This window comes from Neomonachus schauinslandi, chromosome 16 (assembly GCF_002201575.2).
Source record: "Neomonachus schauinslandi chromosome 16, ASM220157v2, whole genome shotgun sequence".
NCBI lineage: Eukaryota > Metazoa > Chordata > Mammalia > Carnivora > Phocidae > Neomonachus > Neomonachus schauinslandi.
In genome coordinates, this window is record NC_058418.1 from 2450567 (window position 1) to 2472201 (window position 21635).

General features: G+C 51.9%; 1 protein-coding gene across 5 annotated transcripts in view; it reads left to right on the plus strand.

Moving 5' to 3' along the window:
• Window positions 1–5863, plus strand: part of LOC110573734 (zinc finger protein 787) — a 182790-nt gene extending 176927 nt beyond the window's left edge. Inside the window, exon 5 of one of the 5 annotated variants that reach the window (XM_044911291.1) lies at window positions 4234–5863. In XM_044911291.1, the coding sequence (XP_044767226.1) occupies window positions 4234–5200 (967 nt within the window). In that variant the 3' untranslated portion in view covers window positions 5201–5863. Of the gene's footprint in view, window positions 1–4121 lie in introns of all 5 variants that reach the window. The other 4 variants (XM_044911293.1, XM_044911294.1, XM_044911292.1 and 1 more) reach the window with 4 other exon arrangements.
• Window positions 5864–21635: the final 15772 nt, after the last annotated feature.

Here is a 21635-nt window from a genome sequence, read left to right on the forward strand (position 1 = left end):
ACAGCCGGGGGGGGACAGCCATTGGGGGGGTCAGCCGTGGGGGGGCAGCCGGGGTCTGCTGCGCTGTCCCCGGGGGAGGGCAGCCCTTCCGACCTGCTGCCTGGGGCTCCTCCTGGTGGCCCCAGCCTGGCCATCCAGGGTGCAGGTGGTCAGAGGCCTGGGATCAGGTGGTGGCGTGGCGGGGTGGGAGAGCCATCCAGGCCTGTCCTGGGGCTTTAGCTACAGGGTATTCAGAATGGAAAGTAATCCAAAAAAGGAATACATAAATAAAGGTGACATTGTGATTCTGAGGAGGGAGCTCTCCCAACAGGAAAGAAGTGAGCTGGTGTCCTGGAAGGCAGCCACTGGGGGACGGGGTTCTGACCTCCCTCAGCCGAGCTCTGGCTCTCACGTTGAAGTGCACTTCAGAGTCATTCCGGGGGGCTGACCTAAAATGCGTCCGGCCCAGAATGATGGCAGCCCTTAAGCCTCCCCAGACCTCCACAGAAAAACCATGTGGCAGAACCCAGATCCCTCGGGCCACACTGATGACAATACTCCTTAGGTGTGAAGGTGCCCCCGTGACCCCAGAATACAGTTGGATGGGGACAAACCAATGGTCACAAGCCTGTGTGGTGTTGGCATTGTGCTGGAGGGAAGGAAGCAAGGAGGAGCCCCAAATAGCCCTCCGGGGTTCACTGGAAAGCTTGGGGGGTGGTCCCACTGAGACCAGCAGCTGAGATTGGAGGTGTTCTGTCCAGACCGGGAGCAGGGAGCTCGGGGCCACAGGAAGGTCTGGGGCTGGAGCAGCCTGGGGGCCCACGCGTGGGCTCTGATGCCAACCAGAGAGCGCGTTCTGCCCATGGCAGGACCCACTCAGAGCAAAACCTTCTGGGAGGGAACTCAAAACTGAGTGGGACCCCTGTCCTTGACCATAGGGAGGGAGGAAGGAAGGAGGAGGCACAGATAAAAACAGGGAGGCTGTGGAGCCAGGAGCTTGGGACACTGTCACACACTCAGCTATGGTATGAGAACATCAGAGGAGGGAGCTCGGAGAACCTCGCCCCCTGGGAGTCGGGGGACCTTGCCTCCTGGGAATTTGGGACCTCGAGCACCCAAAGTTGGGGAACCCTTCCGCACAAAAACAAGCAATGGGAACAAACTGAGCATAACACTAGTGCCCCCCCACCCCAAAACCGTTAGAATAAAAGAGAAAATGGGCAGGTAATATCTCCCCGATCGCGAGGCCACTTGGAGATACACCACCTGGTCAGAGAGGTGACAGCCTGTGGAAGAAGCACGAAATCAGAACAGCTCAGAAGCGAGGATGCAGGACTCAGCAGAAAATACGAGCAAAGTCGTTTCAAAATGAAAACTGAAGGAGAAAACCCAAGAGGGAATAAAAAGAACACATTCCCTGAGAAAAGTTGGAGGTAAAAAGGAGGGATGTTTAAAATTAAAAAGAAATGAAGGTTAAAATGAAGTATAAAAAAAAAAAAAAAAAGTCAGAATCCCAGCGCGGGGCTGGGGAAGTCCTTGCAGAAATCCAAAGCAAAGGAAGAGAATACTCCTGAATTGTCAAATTGTCAAATTGTCAAGAAGACTCCTGAATTGTCAAAATTAGGTCTTGAAAGAGCAAGTCACAAATCTGAGAATATTTCCTCAGAGGTCACCGGAAGAAGCAAATCTTTGGAGCACCTAGGGGCAGTGCTTTATGCCAGAAGACAGTAGGGCCATATTTATGGTTCCCAGGAAAGAAAAGGCGAGCTGAGGGTCTCTTTAAAACTGACCTACAGGGGCGCCTGGGTGGCTCAGTCGTTAAGCGTCTGCCTTCGGCTCAGGTCATGATCCCAGAGTCCTGGGATCGAGCCCCGCATCGGGCTCCCTGCTCGGCGGGAAGCCTGCTTCTCCCTCTCCCTCTCCCACTCCCCCTGCTTGTGTTCCTGCTCTCTCTCTCTCTCTCTGCCAAATAAAACTGACTTACAGGTTGGAAGGGCAGAGGAGGAGCTCAGTCCACAGCGTCCTGGGCCCTTCCGGGGGATTTGTTAGCAGGCGAGCCTCGGACAGCCACTGGCTGGAGAGAGACGGGCAGCGAGCAGGGCCGCGGGAGGTTGGGTGGGACAGGAGTGGCGCCCGCAAGGCCGTGCTTTGTGCTTTCAGAAATTGCAATCGGCAGTGGTGGATTAGGGTGGTTATCTCCACACCGCAACATGGGGTCAGCAAACGAATAATGACAGACTATTCAAACTCTCTTCTCCCTTTTGAAGAAGGGAGATGCAGACATCCCAAAGAAAAGACTCAAGAAAAACCTGTAGGTCCGGATTTATCTGGGAAGAGGTGTTGGTGTGAACTCAGCAGAATATTACTGTAAGGAAAAAAAAAAGCAATGACCATTTCCAGATTTGGGTCTTGAAATACTTTCCACCAGAAGAAACCAGGGCCTCCTGGAGAAACAGCGATTGCACGTCTGGGCGTCTCATGAGGCTGGGGAGCAGGGAAGCTGCCAGGGGACGGCAGTGGATGGAGACCCACCAAATACAGGTAAATCCAGGAGTTCGTAGCGATGTTCAGCAAGGGGAGACTGGAGGGTGATGGAGAACGGTTCATCTGGCGAAGCGAGCGTGGACCGTGCCACAGCCACATGTGGCTGACCGTGGTGATGGGGAGCGCGTGTGGGAAGCCTTCCAGCTGCCAGTGCCACGAGCAGCTCCGGGCCGCGCTCCCCGGTGAAGCGGTCGTGAGTGCCCCAGAAAGGCGCCGAGGCCGCCATGTGCCTCTGGAGCAAGAGCGGGGTCTTGCCTTCAGGCCCGGCTGCTCTCCGAGGCACCCCCTGAACCCCATGCAGCGAGCCGGCAGAAGCCAGGGGGACTAGAGCAGGGCTCTCCCAGGTTGTGATTCCTCTCCTGGTGCTGGGGTTCTGTGCTGTAAAGACTCGAGTTCCGTAGCCCCTCCCTTACAGGACGTAGACGCATTGAAGCTTGTTGAGTGCGTGGCGCCCACCTCGGTGCATCCTAACGCCTCTTTGCATGTTTGTGAGTTACCCTGGGTCAGTGTGAGTGCTTCGGGCCTGGCTTGTGCCCTAGTGAGGGAGGGAGGGAGCGGGGAAGCAGTGTTCCCAATGCATGCTTGGAAGGGAAGCTGCAGGCACACCGTGGAGGGCCACGCCGGGCTGGTGGGCACCGTGGAGGAGTCCCGGCTGAGGCCCAGGCTCCGCTGGATTGGGGAGCAAGAGCCCTTGTTGCAGGTGCTCACAGGTTGGTCTCTGAGCTGGGCAGGTTGCCCGGGGGAGGCCAACGCTCTTCCCTGGGAGATGGCTCAGGGCCAGGTGTGGTGCAGATGTTGGACAGGCTTTGAGTCCTCACTTCACAGCCGGCAAGACCAGGGCTCCATGCTCCTCTGTTGTCTGCGTGGGGCAGCAGGGATAGGGTCAAGGACGTCTGTCACAGAGGCTCCGGTGTGTGGGGGTCGCACTCCCAGGTACTGGGGCAGGCGGGATCCCATGCTGGCCTGTGATCCCATTAACCAGTCCTGTTCCTCCTTCCTCTTCTCCACCTGCACCGGGATAGTCTTCCTGGAAGCCAGGTGCGATGCCATTACTCCCGGGCTTGCCTTGTTCCTGGGCCAGGGTGTGAGCCCCTCTCCCTGGACCCTCCCCGCCCCTGCCCGGTGCTTTGGGCTTCAAGTGTCATTTCCTAGACTTCCATCCATGTTCGTTTATGTGGATGCTGTTTATTTCCCAGACATTTCTGGAGTCCCTGTTACGTTCCAGGCATTGTTCCGGGTGTGGGGGAAGCAGCTGGGAAAGAAAAGTCTTGACGGTGGGTAATGAAATGACCACATGAACGTTCAGTACAGTGTCAGGGAGTGAGCTCTGAGGAAAATAGGGCGGGTAAGGAGGTGGGGAGACGGGCATCTGCGGAGGGCCAGGTCTGTGCAGAGGCCTTCGCACCGACCCGGCCTAGCTGCCCTCCGGGGCCGCCGGGCATCCTGAGAAGGCGCGCGGGTGAGGCTTTGCGCATGCCCTGTGGCAGGTGGCAGGGGGCAGAGCCCCGTCGAAGCCCCCGGCCCTCGGTCCTGGACCGGCCCTCTGCCGAGCCGGGGCTTCTCTGACTCTCCTCCCCTCCCACCCTCTTGCCTTCTAGTGGACATCCTCATCATGGATGATGACGACGTCCCCAGCTGGCCCCCGACCAAGCTGGCCCCGCCCCAGTCAGCGCCCGCGGCCGGCCCCCCGCCCCGGCCGCGGCCCCCGGCGCCCTACATCTGTAACGAGTGCGGCAAGAGCTTCAGCCATTGGTCCAAGCTGACGCGGCACCAGCGCACGCACACGGGCGAGCGGCCCAACGCCTGCGCCGACTGCGGCAAGACCTTCTCGCAGAGCTCGCACCTCGTGCAGCACCGGCGCATCCACACGGGCGAGAAGCCGTACGCCTGCTCCGAGTGCGGCAAGCGCTTCAGCTGGAGCTCCAACCTCATGCAGCACCAGCGCATCCACACGGGCGAGAAGCCCTACGCCTGCCCCGACTGCGGCCGCAGCTTCACGCAGAGCAAGAGTCTGGCCAAGCACCGGCGCTCGCACAGCGGCCTCAAGCCCTTCGTGTGCCCGCGCTGCGGCCGCGGCTTCAGCCAGCCCAAGAGCCTGGCGCGCCACCTGCGGCTGCACCCCGAGCTCTCGGGCCCCGGCGTGGCGGCCAAGGTGCTGGCGGCCAGTGTGCGCCGGGCCAAGGCGCCCGAGGAGGCGGCGGCGGCGGACGGCGAGATCGCCATCCCGGTGGGCGACGGCGAGGGCATCATCGTGGTGGGCGCGCCGGGCGAGGGGGCCGCGGCGGCCGCAGCCATGGCGGGCGCGGGGGCCAAGGCGCCGGGGCCGCGCTCGCGGCGCGCCCCGGCCCCCAAGCCGTACGTGTGCGTGGAGTGCGGGAAGGGCTTCGGGCACGGGGCGGGGCTCCTGGCCCACCAGCGCGCCCAGCACGGGGACGGGTTCGGGGCGGCGGGGGGCGAGGAGCCGGCGCACATCTGCGTGGAGTGCGGCGAGGGCTTCGTGCAGGGCGCCGCGCTGCGGAGACACAAGAAGGTGCACGCCGTGGGTGCGCCGTCGGTCTGCAGCCGCTGCGGACAGAGCTACTACCGGGCGGGCGGGGAGGACGACGACGACGACGACGACGACGACGAGGCGGCTGGCGGACGCTGCAGCGAGTGCCGCGGCGGGGAGGGCCGGTAGGGGCGGCGGCCCGGGGGGGCAGGGCCCCTCGGGCTTGGCGGGGACGATGGCGCAGGACCCGGAGGCCGGAGAGAGACGGACAGAGGGCCCCACGGGCGGCGGAGGCCTCGTCTCCCTCCCCCGCCCCGCCCCGTCCCGCCCCGCCGGGTGGTCCGCGCTGTGGGGACGGGCGGCCCGGGGCGCTAGGGCCCTCCCGCCCCCGCCCTGCGCCTTGCAGCCTGCAGCCTGCCCCAGCCTGGCCTGCCCTTCTGGTTCTCGGCGAGCCCGGGAGAGACCGCGCGCGGGAACTGGAGACCGAGGGAGGACGGAGCCCACGACCGAAAGAGCGGCCCCTGGTCCCTCTTTCTCTTGCCCCGCCGCCCGGAAGGCCCCGCCCTTCCGCTTCACAAGGGCCGCACGGAGCGAAGGGAGGGGGTCCTTTTCCCCTTAGAGTTTTCTTTTGATCACACCCGCCTCCCGACCACCCTTCCATTAATTTGTCTCTACTTCCCCGCGGGTCCTATTCTTTTTCTTGGCCCTCGTCCCTCTCCCCTTCCTGGGTTTGGGGTCGTGGAGGAGTGCTGGAGCAGGACTAGGCCCTGTTCCCAGCAGACCCCGCAGAGATGGGGTCCCGTCTATTCCCTGGCCTGGACGCGGCTGAAGGAGGGGCGCGGGGGCAATAAATCGCACTATCTGATTGTCCCTGCTCTGCGTGGTTCTTGAGTTGGGAGGGAGAAGGGCAAGAGCATGACTTGAGGGCTCCCCAGCCCGCAGTCACAGAGGGGACACCGGGCGAGGGCTGGGCCGTGGAGAAAGCTGCTGAGTTGGTACCCTCCTGGGCTGATGAAGACTGGGCTGTCCTCCTGAAGAGTGACCCGACCTAGTCACCTGCAGTGGGCCGTGGGCTTTCCAGACAGAAGGGCACCGGACTTGGAATATTCCTTGGGCTTGTGAGGAACTGGGGCTGGTTCCGAGTAGGGCCTGCTTCTTGCAGCTTAGAGGAGGAATCCCACAGCCTCAGTGGGTTAACACAAGGCCGTTCCTCACTCGTGGGACAGTGACAGCAGACGAGGTGCCTGTGCTCCCGACTGTGGCTTCCTCCCCCAGCACCTGAAGCCCCTTCCTGCATCTAGCTTCTTGGAAAACTTGGCCTGGAGGTGACCCGTCTTTCCCCTGCTCACATCTCATTAAGTGTGTGTGTTTGTGTAGGGGGGGGGGCAGTCACAGGGTCACATCGCACTGCACAGGGGGCTGGAAATGTCCCTGGTCAGGCCACTGTTTTCCAGTGGGGAGCTACACCATGGAGGAGGAAGAGGGACTTTGGTGGGTCCAAGTGGAGGAACCAGCTGAGGGGCTGGGGGGGGATGAAGACAAGGATATTGACGGCTTATTGACGGTTTGGGGGCACTTCTGTGTCCCAGGCACTGTGCTCTGTGCCTGACAGACACGGTCCTATAGGGTCATTGCAGCCGTCCTGTGAGGTGAGGCCCCCTAGTAGGTCGTTCATCAGGATAGGCCTCCCCCCAAGCTGATGCTGATTCCAGTTTCCTGGGACCCACAGCCAGAGTCTGGGTGCCCATGTCCCTGGATTTGTGGGAGGCTGCAGTGGGCTGTCCTGGGGCAGAAAGGGCCCCACCAAGGGGTGTTTTCAGCCTGGTGTCCCTTTTACCTCTGGGGAAAGAGGAGTTTGCTGGCATCAGGGAGTTGAAGGAGGAAGCAAGATTTCCAGCGTGAGCTCGGAATCTGGCACCTGGTACTTCCCTGTCCTTGGGCAGGTCATGCTCCCCACTCTCCCCCCGGCCTCATGTCCTCATCCGGAGGATGAGGGGCTCAAAACCAAGTCACAGGTGGCCACCTGGGGGGTTGGAGCCTGACTCCAGGGAGGATCTTTTAGACTCTCTGGTTGTGATTGTAGGTCAGAAAAGCCTGGTCTCAAGTGGCATTTCCTTGCTTGGAAATTGGTTAATATGGTTCAATTTGGTTTGAAATCTCAGATCGCTTTAAAGGGGCGGGGGGTGGGGTGAAGCTCTTGTTTCTCCAGAGAGGGTATGCAAAAGCAGAGCCCTGAGAAAACATGGCCTCATGCCCTTGGGTCCCCTCTGTGAAGCACTGACCTTGGACCCCTTGGGAGGCGGGGGTGAGGAGTTGTGGGAGCACGAGTGGTGGCGGGTGGAAGGAAGCAGCTGGGCCCTAGGCCTGCGTCTTCTGCTCCCTACCCCAGGAGGGGGGGAGGAGCTGACCCCTAGGGCTTGTGACCCTGGGCAAGTGAACTCTGACCCTCGGGTTCCTCTGCAAAGAGCTTGCCTGCCCCACTTGGAGGGATAGCTGGGGCATCTGTCCGTGCCTCTCCAAGCCTCAGCTTACTTCACTTAACGCAGAACTCAGTGAGCTAACAGGACTGTGTACCATTAATATTAATATCACCATTATTGTTGTCCCGATGCTTTCCAGGAAGACGAGTCATTGACTCACTGGAGTGAGACTAAATACACTTACCCACAACGTTAACAATGACACAGGATCATCATTCCCCGGGTGCACTTACTATGCGTCGGGCACCCTTCTCAGCCCTGCCGTCCAAGACGCCAGTTCAATGTTTCTTCATCCCAAGAGACCACGTATGCCCACGTGGAGAACTAATGTGCTGCACAAAACAGATCAGGCCCTCTCAGCATCAGCAGTACTGACATTTGGGGCTGGGTCACTCTGTGACCCAGTCCCCAGTAGGGTGTTGAGCGGCATCCCACCCAATCAATGCCGATAGCACCCTCCAGCAGTGTCAGTCCAGCTTGTCTCCAGACATTGCCAGATGTCCCCTGGGTGTGGGGCAAACTCGCCCCTCGTTGAGAACCACTGAATGAAACTGAAGAAGCCCCGCAGCCCTTAGCTTTTTCCTCTCACGGAGTGAACATTGCCCCCTTCTTTCCTGCAGCCGACTCTGCCTCTCCTGGCTCTTCTACCACGTGCTTGATGTCTTGGCTTCAGGTCTCGGTGGTGCCTGGTCTGAAAAGTTCACCTGCAAGCTGCAAGCTTAGATTCTTGTGGGGTCCAGGCAGGGGACGGAAATGAGCGAGGGCCCTGGGAAGATGATACCCCGGCCAGCGCGGGCCCTGCGGAATGTGGGCGTGGCATTGCCTGGCCTGATTTTCCAGGAGAGATCAGAATTAGGATTTTTAAAAATGGGAAACCCCCCGTTTTTTTTTTTAATGTTAGCAACTAATTAAAAAAGAATTAAAGCCCAGTGTGAACCAATCCAAACATACCGGGGGCCGATTTGGGTTTAGGGGCTTCAGTTTCCAATCCTCTCTTTAGCATCGATTCGAGAGAATTAAGTTCTCACCAAACACAAAACAAAACAACCCCCCAAACAAAGCAAAGGTAACTGTGAGAGGTGAGGGGTGTGTTAATTAGGGGGTGGGAACTTTGACAGTGTACACGTGTATCAAATTAAGATGCACACTTCAAATACCTTACAATTTGTCAATTTTACCTCAAAGCTGGCAAAAAAAAAATTTTTAAGGGGGAATTAAGGTTTTGGAGTCCCATATCAGTAACCTTTGTCTCCTTTTCATGATCTCGAGCCAGAATTTTAAATTGGAACATATCACATAAAAGCATGGACTTCTGGCTTCTCTTGGAAGTTCTGCAACACTGGGTCTTCATGCTGTGTGGAGACAGTTGGCCGGAGGTGTGGGTATGTGTGTTAGTGTGTGTACGATAGTCCTTTGTACACTCCAAACCCAGGGGTAGGGACCTTTCTCATGCTTGGTCACAGGACCCCAAAGCAGGTCTTTACAGTGTACAGACCCAATACGTTTTGGTTTCCTCTTGAGGCTTGTACAGTTAGTTCTGGAGGTCAGAGATTTTGACTCTGGGCTAAACATTCTGAATTGCAACTGGGGAAGGCTGTGGTGGCCATGATGCCCAGGACTGCTTACTGAGCATTTCAGGTGATTTGGACGGCTGCCCTAATGGGGAAGCTGCCTGCTCCAGAATAAACTCAGACCTTCTCCACTGGGAAGGAATATGTGCTCTTTGTCGGGGTCTGCTGTCCTTGAGCTTCGACGGGCATGCGGATGTGGAGGGGCCGTTGCTGACCAGGCAGATGCCTGGGACCTGTCTTCTCATGCATCTTGCCATGTAGTCCTCGTGGTACGCCTATCCTGCAGCCGTTCACCCAGGGCAAAGATGAAGTATTCGGGGGACATGAATTTGGGGGACCTTTCCAATCACATGAGCCCAGAGTGGGTAGTGGTAGAAAGAATCACACTTGCTACCATGTATTTAGTGCCCACTTGGGGGCAAGGCTGACTTCCTGTCCCTCACAGCTCAGTCCTCACAAAGGCCCATGGGGTTGGCATTAAGTTCTCCCTTGTTGGTGATGGAACTGCTACCAGATCATGGTCTGCAAAGCAGTAGAACTGAGATCTGAACCCAAAGCCCCAAATTTCACACTCCTTCTACTGTGTCCACATCTACTTCCTTATTTGTGTTTATTGAGCACTTACTACTTGTCTGGGACCCTGCCAAGCACCGGGGACACATCGCTGAACATAACAGGCACAGTCTGCCCTTGAAGCTACCCTCTAGTGTGTGTGTGTGCAGGGGTGGGGAGTGACACGCAGGCGAGGATTGATGTGGAGAAAGCCCTGGGGTGGGGAAAGGGGAATGGGCGGTCGTCTGGAGAGGTGAGGTCTCAAGGAGTGGAAGTCAGACAGTCACGGGATGACTCCGTCCAGCTTATTTCCTGCTGTGAATGCGATTGTCTGGGAATGTTGTGTTCCATGTATCCCCACACCAGGACTGTTAAATGAACATTTATTAAGTTGAGCACAGATGGTGAGCTGAGGCTCAACAGTAGACCACAAGAGAAACTGAAATAGGGAAGTTTATTATTTACGGGTCCCGGAGGAAGTACAGAGCACGCCTCAAGGGGCCACATGGGGAGGTCAAGGCAGAGTGCAGACAGAGCCAGGACCTGGCGCACTTGCCTTTCTTGGGATCTGTGGGTGGAGTGCTCTGGGGTTCCCGGGCCAGGACTGGACTGGGATTCAAACCAAAAGAGTGGGGTTTTGGTGAGCCCCACAGGGGTCTTAACCAAGGGGTGGATGAGGGATATAAGCGCTGGGAAGCAGGGGAGACTTGCTCACAAAGGTGGTTGGGGGAGTCACCAGGAACTTGCCTTTGCTCGTTACTCTAAGGCATGTGCTGCTGGGAGGGGCGAGTGTCAGGTTCAGGTTCCCACAGGCCACCTGGCAACACAGAAGGGATGCCGAGGCAGCCATTTTCTGGAGTAGCTTAGCTAAGGTCTGGACACCACCTTCCCCAAAGTGTGCCCTGGGGAAGGTAGGTTCCAGGGAATGTGCATAAGGTGTTTGGAGAAGACAGGATCCTGTGTTCATGGAATTTAGGAAAATGTTGTATTTGAACTTTTTTTTAAAGATTTATTTATCTATTAGAGAGAGAGAGAGAGAGAGGTGGGGAAGGGGCAGAGAGGGAGGGAGAAGCAGACTCCCTGCAGATCAGAGAGCCTGCGGGGCTCAATCCCAGGACCCCAAGATCATGACTGAGCTAAAACCAAGTGTTGGGCACATAGTAGGTGCGAAATCAAGATTTTTTCACTGAATAAATCATAAAACAAATTTTTATTTGTTCCCCTTCAGGAGCCTTTCATTGCAGTAGTCGGGGTGGAGGGTACGTTGTAACTTCCGGCATTTTCTGAACGTGTTTGATCATGAAACCTTCCACTGATAGAGCATCTTGGGGGCTTGTGAGCTCCAAGCCATCCCTGGAGGGGTGCATGTTGTGTGTATGTATATGGGTATGCATGCATATGCACATGTGTGTGTCCTTGTGTGTCTTCACATCTCTGCATGTCTATGTCATTGTGTGTGGATTGTATATGCATGTGTGTCTGTGTATCTGTATATGTGTGTGTCTCTAGTGTCTCTGTTTGTGTGTGTGTCTGTGTATTTATGTCTGTGTTTCATACACGCACTCATCTGTTCTCTTCCACTTACCTTCCAAAGAAGCTATAGGTGTGGAGGGAATTGGTTCTGGCCCCATCGATTTTGCCTGCTCTCTGCCTCGATAGACAAAAAGTCTATCCACAAACCCTCCCCATTCTCTTGCCTTGGCCAGATCCTTCAGCACCACGGACAGAGCCCCATTGCTGGGTCTTGGGTGTTGGGAGTCCAGCTTAATCCACATGCATCATCTTCTGAAGCTTCCCAACCATCTCATGAGGAGGTATCATCCCCATTTTACAGATAAGGAGAGGCTCAGGGGAGGTTATTTCCCCCAGACTCTCCCAGCTCGTAAGTAGCAGAGCTATTTAATAGTGAAATCAGTTACCCATACTTACAGTGGTCTCTGCTTCATGCCATGTTTGTGAAATTGATGTGGTCACCAGCTAGCAAAGCAATAAGAGTATTTCGATGGACAAAGTCATTATGGCTTCTGGGGGCTATGCCTAAGGAATTTGGGTCAAGAATTGATCTGTTTGATCACAAATAAGATATTTTTCTTTTTTTTAAGATTTTATTTATTTATTTGAGAGAGAAAGAATGAGGTACAGAGAGAGCATGAGAGGGGGAGGGTCAGAGGGAGAAGCAGACTCCCCGCTGAGCAGGGAGCCGGATGCGGGGCTCGATTCCAGGACCCTGAGATCATGACCTGAGCTGAAGGCAGACACTTAATAGACTGAGCCACCCAGGCACCCACAAATAAGATCTTAAATAGAATAGATACTTGGAGGAAAATTACCAAGTCTCTTTTATGCCAATTCCCAGATTCCTCATTCCTCTTCCTACATTATTCTTTGAGATACTCAATGAATATACAAATGTTTTTATTTATTTTTTAAAAGATTTTATTTATTTGGGCGCCTGGGTGGCTCAGTTGCTTAAGCGACTGCCTTCGGCTCAGGTCATGATCCCGGAGTCCTGGGATCAAGTCCCACATCAGGCTCCCAGCTCAGCGGGGAGCCCGACTTGGGACTCTATCCCAGAACCCTGGGATCATGACCTGAGCCAAAGGCAGATGCTTAACAACTGAGCCACCCAGGCACCCGGAATATACAAATGTTTTTAAAAATAATTTACCAAATGGGAGCACATCGTGCATATTATTCTGCTACTTGCCTATGTATGTATGTATGTGTATACGATGTATCTGTGTATCTACTCTTGTATCTATGTATCTATCTAATCTGGATATCTATATATCTATCAACTGTCTATGTATCTATCCTTGTATCTATATTTCTATGTATGTATGTGTCTGTCATCCATCTTTCCACTACCACCTAGCTAGCTAGCTACTGATCTACCTGTGTATCCAAGATTGTTCCAGAGAGGCCCATATACATCATCTCATTCCTTTCAATATTTTCACAACATTTCATTGTGTATATAACATTTTATTACCTAGTAACACAGTAAGACTGTCTCTTGTCTTCTGCTATGATAACAATGCTCCAGCAAAACTCACTGCTTCTCTCCTGGCTTCCAGGAGCTGCATGAAGGGGAATGTGTATTTGAATTCTGACAGATACGACCTCTCCCCAGAGGCTAGACTGATTGATTGTGTCCCCAACAATGTACGAAGTGACACTTTCTGCCTGCCCTCCCCGTGAGGGTGATGTGGTTTGGAGTGTTGGGGTGCGGAGCAGACCGCCAAGAAAGAATTCTTGAGATGTCTTTGGTGCAAAAAAAAAAAAAGGTGGTTTTATTAAAGCACGGGGACAGGACTGGTGGGCAGTAAGAGCTGCGTGAGGGGTGACTCATTATATACTTGGGAGTTGGGGGAGGTAAGGAAAAAGGGGGGTGTCCAAAGGGACTTTGATATGCTAAAGAAGACTCACCAGATTCTGGCGGCCTGGTTATTGTCAAGCTAAGGTTGTTTTTCCTTCTACTAAGGCATTAAGACAGTTGGGAGTTTCCTGGTGGAATGTTGTACTCTGCCTATCTCAAGTATTTATCAATAGGCTGCAGGTTATAAGGAAATTCCCCTCTGCCTTTGTTTCCCACAACACTAAGGAGGGGAGGGTGATGTTAGCCTCCAGGAAATGGAGTCTGGGTCTCTGGAAGTTAGGCCAGTGATAAGAGTGCTTTTTCCTTGTAAATCACTAAGACATTTGTAAACTGATGGAGACTCCTGTCCTGTAGGACTGTGATCTCTATCAGTGAACCATTGGTTTTTTTTCCCCTTCCCTTAGTTTTAGGGCAACCAGGAATGCCTGATGAATGTCACATGTACCCCAGCTGGGGGGCAGGGGGGTTGTAGGGTCTCAGCTTGCGCTTGGCCCTCCCCTTGCCTTCGCTCCCTCATCAAGGGGACACCTGAGCGAGGGTTTTGAGATGGCCATTATCTAGGGAGATACAATCTAATGTGCACCTACTCTGTGTCCGGTGCTTCATAGATATCATCTTGCCTAATTTCACACCAAAACTCGGAAGCAGGAGCTGCTTTCTCTGTCTGACAGAGAAGCAAACCTCAGAGAGGGGACGTGACACATCCTAAAAGCCGCTAGATTTTGTTATTGTTAAGTGAAGCCACTGGCCCAAGATCTGGTGATTCATTATCATTCCCCATGGGATAGAAAAACTGCCCAGAACTCCATCAAGTTTGGCAGCTTCCTCCAACCCACCCGCCTTGTCCTAGACCTCAGAGGCTCCTCCCTCTCCTTAGCTGCCTTTCATGTGGGAAATAAAGGCAGAAGAAAAAAAATAAATTTCCTTACTGCCTACAGCTCATTGACAAGTCCTTGAAACGGGCAGAGTGACATTCCTCTAGGACCCAGCTGCCTCTATATTAATACTTTGCTGAGGATAAAAGGCAACCTTAGCCCAACACCCAGGATCCTGTAAGTCTACTTTAACATATAAAAATTCCTTTAGAAATTTCCTTTATCTCTAAACCTCCCGAGAGACATGTTGGCAATCACCCCCCAAGCATATGATCCACCGATATATATCTGAAAGGTCTCATGACTCAGGTTTTTTTTTTTTATTTAAAGAAAAAAAATCTTTATTTCATACATAGAAAAAATAAGAAAGTAATTAAGCTTGACTAATTTTTATTTTATTTTTAAATTTTTATTTATTCTTTCTTTCTTTCTTTCTTTCTTTCTTTCTTTCTTTCTTTCTTTCTTTCTTTCTTCTTTCTTTCTTTCTTTCTTTCTTTTTGTTAGTCACCATACATTACATCATTAGTTTTTGATGAAGTGTTCCATGATTCATTGTTTGCGTATAACACCCAGTGCTCCATGCAGAACGTGCCCTCCTTAATACCCATCACTGGGCTAACCCATCCCCCCACCCCCTCCCCTCTTAAACCCTCAGTTTGTTTTTCAGAGTCCATAGTCTCTCATGGTTTGTCTCCTCCTCCGATTTCCCCCTCTTCATTTTTCCTTTCCTTCTCCTAATGTCCTCCATGCTATTCCTTATGTTCCACATATGAGTGAAACCATATGATAATTGTCTTTCTCTGCTTGACTTATTTCACTTAGCATCGTCTCCTCCAGTCCCATCCATGTTGATGTAAAAGTTGGGTATTCATCCTTTCTGATGGCTGAGTAATATTCCATTGTATATATGGACCACATCTTCTTTATTCATTCATCTGTTGAAGGGCATCTCGGCTCCTTCCACAGTTTGGCTGTTGTGGACATTGCTGCTGTGAACATTGGGGTGCATATGGCCCTTCTTTTCACTACATCTATATCTTTGGGGTAAATACCCAGTGGTGCAATTGCTGGGTCATATGGTAGCTCTATTTTTAATGATTTTTTAAAGATTTTATTGATTTATTTCACAGAAAGGGATAGCAAGAGCAGGAACACAAGCAGGGGGAGTGGGAGAGGGAGAAGCAGGCTTCCCGCTGAGCAGGGAGCCCGATGTGGGCTTGATCCCAGGACCCTGGGATCATGACCTGAGCTGAAGGCAGATGCTTAATGACTGAGCCACCCAGGCGCCCCTCTATTTTTAACTTTTTGAGGAAACTTCGTACTGTTTTCCAGAGTGGCTGTCCCAGCTTGCATTCCCACCAACAGTGTAGGACTGTTCCCCTTTCTCCGTATCCCCGCCAACATCTGTCGTTTCCTGACTTGTTAATTTTTGCCACTCTAACTGGTGTAAGGTGGTATCTCAATGTGGTTTTGATTTGAATTTCCCTGATAGCTAATGATGATGAACATTTTTTCATGTGTCTGTTAGCCACTTGTATGTCTTCTTTGGAGAAGTGTCTGTTCATGTCTTCTGCCCATTTTTTGACTTATTTGTTTTTTGGGTGTTGAGTTGGAGAAGTTCTTTATAGATCTTGGATACCAGCCCTTTATCTGTAGTGTCATTTGCAAATATCTTCTCCCATTCTGTGGGTTGCCTCTTTGTTTTGTGGACTGTTTCCTTTGCTGTGCAGAAGCTTTTAATCTTGATGAAGTCCCAAAAGTTCATTTTTGCTTTTGTTTCACTAGCCTTTGGAGACGTGTCTTGAAAGAAGTTGCTGTGGCTGATGTCGAAGAGGTTACCGCCTATGCTCTCCTCTAGGATTTTGATGGATTCCTGTCTCACATTGAGGTCTTTCATCCATTTTGAGTTTATCTTTGTGTATCGTGTAAGAGAATGGTCGAGTTTCATTCTTCCGTATATAGCTATGACTCAGGTTTTATTAGATGGTAATAAATGACCTTTTCCCAACAATAGCTAGCCCCCTCAAAGTCCTGGAAGCCTTACTTCCAAAATTCCTTAGAGACTTATGCTATCCCTAACCCCCTCCCAATTTGAAAGTATATCATGGGCCACTCCTCATGACCCCAGTGCAGCTTTTTCTGACCATGGGTCCTATCCCCATGCTTTAAAATCACCTTTTTGCACCAAAGACGTTTCAGGAATTCTTTCTTGGCCATCAGCTTCGAACCGTAATGTCTTTCCTACATCACATTCACTGCTGTGAATACATCCAGAACAATCTATTATTTATTTATTTATTTTAGATAGAGAGAGTGTGCCATGTGAGTGGGGGGAGGGACAGTAGAAGAGTGAGAATCTGAAGCAGACTCTGGCTGAGCTCTGGCCTGGGTGGGTGGGTGGGGAGGGGGGTCGATCCCACTGTGAGATCATGACCTGAGCTGAGACCAAGAGTCAGAAGCTTAACCAGCTGAGCCACCCAGGCGCCGCTATGTCGTATCATTTAAATGCATGGGTCTGAGTTACACCTTGTTTTGTTTGCTTGTTGAGGTAAAATGCACATAATGCAAAACCAACCATTTTTCTAAAACTTGGTAAGATTGTTTAACCAAAAAATTAACAAAATAACAAAATACCCTAAGCCATGTTCATTTTACTTTATAAAAAGTATAAATGACCTCATCATAACCTCATATATCCTAATCACCTCCCATGGGCCCCACCTCCTAATACCATCAGATTGGGAGTTTCAACATGTGAATTTGGGTGTGGGGGGGGAACACAGACATTCAGTCCATAACAGTTATAGAAGGAGATTCTTTTCTTTTTTTAAAGATTTTTATCTATTTATTTGACAGAGACACAGCGAGAGCAGGAACACAAGCAGGGGGAGTGGGAGAGGGAGGAGCAGGCTTCCCGCCGAGCAGGGAGCCCGATGCGGGGCTCGATCCCAGGACCCTGGGATCATGACCTGAGCCGAAGGCAGACGCTTAACGACTGAGCCACCCAGGCGCCCCAAGATTTTTTTTTCTTTTAATAAAAATAGCTTCCTGAATTTTTCTCTCCGCTCCCCCTTCAGCTTTTAATCATGGTCCCTAATCGTCTGTGGCAAAACAATGAAGAAACACCATTTCTGACACAGATGCTCCCAGACCATGAAATGACCTGACTTGGTTTTCACCAAGAATTTAAGAACTCTGCAGCCAGACTCTTTCTTTTTAAAAGAATAGACTTAATTTTTAAAAAAAGATTTTATCTATTTATTTGAGAGAGAGAGAGAGCACGAGCAGGGGGAGGGGCAGAGGGAGAAGCAGGCTTCCCACTGAGCAGGGAGCCTGATGCGGGGCTCCATCCCAGGACCCTGGGATCATGACCTGAGCCGAAGGCAGAGGCTTAACTGACTGAGCCACCCAGGCGTCCCAAAGAATAGACTTAATTTTTCTCAGGCAGTTCTGGGTTCACACAGTTCGTGGAAGGTGCAGAGATTTCCCAGTAAATGCCTGACCCACCCACGCACAGCCTCCCCCACTAGCAGCATCCCCAGCCGGAGTGGTGCATTTGTTACCACCGATGAACCTACGCAGGCGCATGGTTATCATCCAAAGCCTGTAGGTTACATTAGGGCTCATTCTTGGTGTTGTATATTCTACTGGTTTGGACGCGTGTATAATGCATCTCTTGTTCTAGCATCACACAGAGTAGTTTCACCGCCCTAAGACCACCTGTTCCTCCCATCCGCCTCCCCCACCCCCTGGCAACCACTCATCATTTCACTGTCTCCATAGTCTTGCCTTTTCCAGAATGCCATATGGTTGGAATCGGATGGTGTGCAGCCTTTTCAGACTGGGCTCCTTTCACTCGGTAGGGTGCCCTCAAGTTCCCTCCATGTCTTGGCTTGATAGCTCATTTCTTGTTAGTGCTGAGAATATTCCGTTTTCTGGACGGACCACATTTCATTCATGCATTTACCTCCCGAAGGGCACCTTGATTGCTTCCACAGTTTTGGCGACTGTGGATAATGCCGTTACCCTCTTAGGTGTCGGTTACACGGCGGTCCCTCTCTTATGGAAGAAGCCAGCCGTGGAGGTATCCGATATCCTCAGCACTGCATGCTGACATGGGATTGCCTGTGGATCAGCCCGACCCACTGGGGTTCAGGGGAACCCACTGAGGGTGCGACTGAGGGAGGTTTTCTGCTGAATGTAGAGTGATGGTCCTCAGGTGAGGGCGATTGTGCCCCCGAAGTGACATCTGGTGGTGTCTGGAGTCATTTTTAGTTGTCACAACTGGGGGCAGGCCAGTGCTCCTGGCGTCTTAGTGGGTAGAAGCCAGGGATGCTGCTCAATATCCTCGAACGCGCAGGACAGCCCCCTCCCCCATAACAATGCTAACAGGGCAGAGGATGAAAACGCCGGTGCAGGGAGGTGTGAGCGGATCCTTTCTGCCGGTCCAGCTGTCGAAAGATAAGGATGGTGTTCTACTGCCATCTAGTGAGGATGGGGGGGGAGGTTCAAGGGCATTGCAGAGCCATAGAAAGGCAGGCGGGGCATCCCGACCCGAGGCCATATCCCTTCTGATGCTTTATTTATTTTTTTAATTTAATTTTATTATGTTATGTTAATCAGCATACATTACATCATTAGTTTTTGATGTAGTGTTCCATGATTCATTGTTTGCGTGTAATACCCATTGCTCCATGCAGAACGTGCCCTCTTTAATACCCACCACCAGGCTAACCCATCCTCCCACCCCCGTCCCCTCTAGAACCCTCAGCTTGTTTTTCAGAGTCCATCGTCTCTCCTGGTTCGTCTCTCCCTCCGATTCCCCCCGCTTCGTTTTTCCCTTCCTTCTGAGGCTTTAGGCTGCACTCAGTAACCGGCTCTGTGGGTGGCTGATTCCAGTTTAGTTAATTCAGCAATGCTGGGAGGTTGTGGGGAATAAGCGTGGGGCACAAGTGGGCATGAGGGATTTTTTTTTTTGGAAGATGAACTGTTCTGTATATTTTGGTGATGGCTATCCAACTGCTTGTCAAAACTCAGAACTGTACACTAAACAGAGGGCAATTTCTACTGCATGTAAATCATATCCCAAAACCAACTTAAAAAATTACAGACGATGCGGAAGAAAAGCAGCCTTCTCAGGCTCTAAAGTAAAAAATGGCTGGCATGCTCTTGCTAACATGACTCTTCATAGGATGTACTGATTGAACATTTGCAGCTTGTACTTGTCGCCCCCCCCCCCCCAGTTGCTAGAATGTAATAAGCTCCCAGAGAGCGGGGACCTTGTCGGTCTTGTGTGCTGCTGAATTGTCAGCCCTGGCCCAGCAGCCAGCCCATAGGCGCTGGGCATTTCTAAGACTAATCAGCACCTCGTCGCCTCCTTTTGGAACTTGGAATCAAATGAGAGATCAGGAGTTAGATATAGATCAAGATGTCGCCTCTATTACTCAAAGCTCCATTGGTCCAATGGCCTATATTTGCAGATTTTTTTTAAAGATTTGAGAGAGAGAGAGAGAGAGCGCACACAAGCAGGGTGAGGGGCAGAGGGAGAGGGAGAAGCAAATTCTCTGCTGAGCAGGGAGCCCTATGTGGGACTCGATCCCAGGACCCTGAGATCAAGACCTGAGCCGAAGGCAGACTTCACCGACTGAGCCACCCAAGCGCCCCTGTATTTGCAGATTCCCAACACTTTGCCTTAATCAGAGTCGTAGGGGGAAAGAGTGCACATGTCCTAAGGACAGGCTACTTGGAAGGAGTGCCCAGAGGGTCTAAGCCACACAGGCCTGGTGTTTTCCTTCTGTCCTTACCAACTAGGTAACTTCTTTTCTACCCTTGGAGATGGCTGGGGTGGTGGTGGTGGTGGGGACAAGACATTAGCTGCCCTTTCCAACACGCAGAAGTGAGTTGAGAGTGGCTTCCCCCTAGAGCATAGAGCAGAGCATCGGACAGACTCTAAGGTGGCCCAATGATCTCTTCATCCCTTCATGCCCTTCTGGGGCCTCTTCCCCTTGAGTGTGAGCAGGACTTGTGACTTACAGCCAAACAGAATATGGCAAAGTAGGTGGGACCTCACTTGTGTGGTAACATGAAATTTTCAGTCTGTTTTGCAGGGAGACTCTCTTGCTAGCTTTGAAGAAGCAACCTGCCATGCAAAGGGGCAGCATGGCAAGTAGCTGGGAATGCCCTCTGACAACTTGCAAGAAACTGAGGCCCTCCGTCCAGCAGCCTGCAAAGAAATGAACGCCTCCAGGAACCACTTGAGTTTGGAAGAGGTTCCTTCCCCGGTTGAATCTCTGATGAGACCATGGCCCCATTGGACACATTCATTGTGGCTTTGTGAGACCCCGAGGCAGAGGACCCAGGTAAGCCACACCCAGACTCCTGACCCACAGAAACCGTGAGGTAATGTATTTCAAGCTGCTAAGTTTGTAACAATATTGTGAACGGCCATAGATATCACAAGTAGGTATTTAATAACATATTTGTGGGATGAATGTTCTAGCTTTGAGAGCTTTCCAGGAATTCATCTTCTCAAACTGCCCATAAGAAGTAGGTGCCATTTTCCTTATTTTACAGAGAAGGAAACGAAGGCTGATGGAGGTTGGCATCTGTCTTGTGTCATCAGTCATTTAGGAGAGCCAGGATGCCAACACGGGTCTGAATTAAAAACTCATTGCCTTCTCTCTTTGATCTTCCTTTTCGGGCAGTTTTCCAAAGTGGGACATATGTACCGTCAGGGGGAGAGAGGGACAGGCAGTGCTCAAGAGACTCCACTAAACACAGACGGCAGGTGTTAGGTACTTTTAGCTCGAGGTCAGGTGATATTCCTTTAAAGACTAAAATAGTAATGTTTTATTAGCGTTTTTTTTTTTTAAAGATTTTATTTATTTGAGAGAGAGAGTGAGAGAGAGAGAGCACAAGAGGGGGGAGCAGGAGAGGGAGAAGCAGACTCCCTGCTGAGCAGGTAGCCCGATGCGGGACTCGATCCCGGGACTCCAGGATCATGATCTGAGCCGAAGGCAGTCGCTTAACCAACTGAGCCACCCAGGCGCCCGCCTTATTAGCGTTTAACACAAGCATTAGTGGTACTGCCTCACGGGGTATGCGGGTCAGATGGTCATGTGTCCCAGGTGGAAGAGCCGGTATTCCGAAGACTAGGACGTCTCTAATTTAGGAGGTGTAACTGTGACCCCTCTCCCCCATTCACATCACACAAACCATGCCCCACTGGTCCAAGGCACAAGCATTATGTAGTCTGAGATACTCCCAGAACATGCATTTAAAAAGTATTCCTGCAGAGACACCACAGACTAAAGATAATTCTAGCAACATAAGCCCAAGGAAACTACAGGGCTGACATTTCTCCTATGCTCTGCATAAACTTTTCCTCAGCCATATTACAGGGCTGAGAGGAAGCAGGCTGATCACCATCTAATCACCATCTGAGAGGGAACAAGCCTAAAACATTTCCAGGTTTGAAAAAAAAATGAGGCTTGGAATTTGAAGACCGAATGAGTTAATTTGTAGATTGTTTCAAGTAGAGCCTGTGTTAGCGACCATCATCATGGAATAGAGAAATAAACGGAAGGACCAATAAATAGGACACATTGGTGAGAACACAAGAATTTCCCACTTTCCTGGGAAGAGACTGGTTGATCTGTAGCCATGGTAACAAGTAGCCACCCAACCGGACCCTTAAATGGATCCAAGATGACTTGCCCCAGGGAACATGCTTTGACAAGGCAACGATGGACTCCCCTTAGCTTCTGA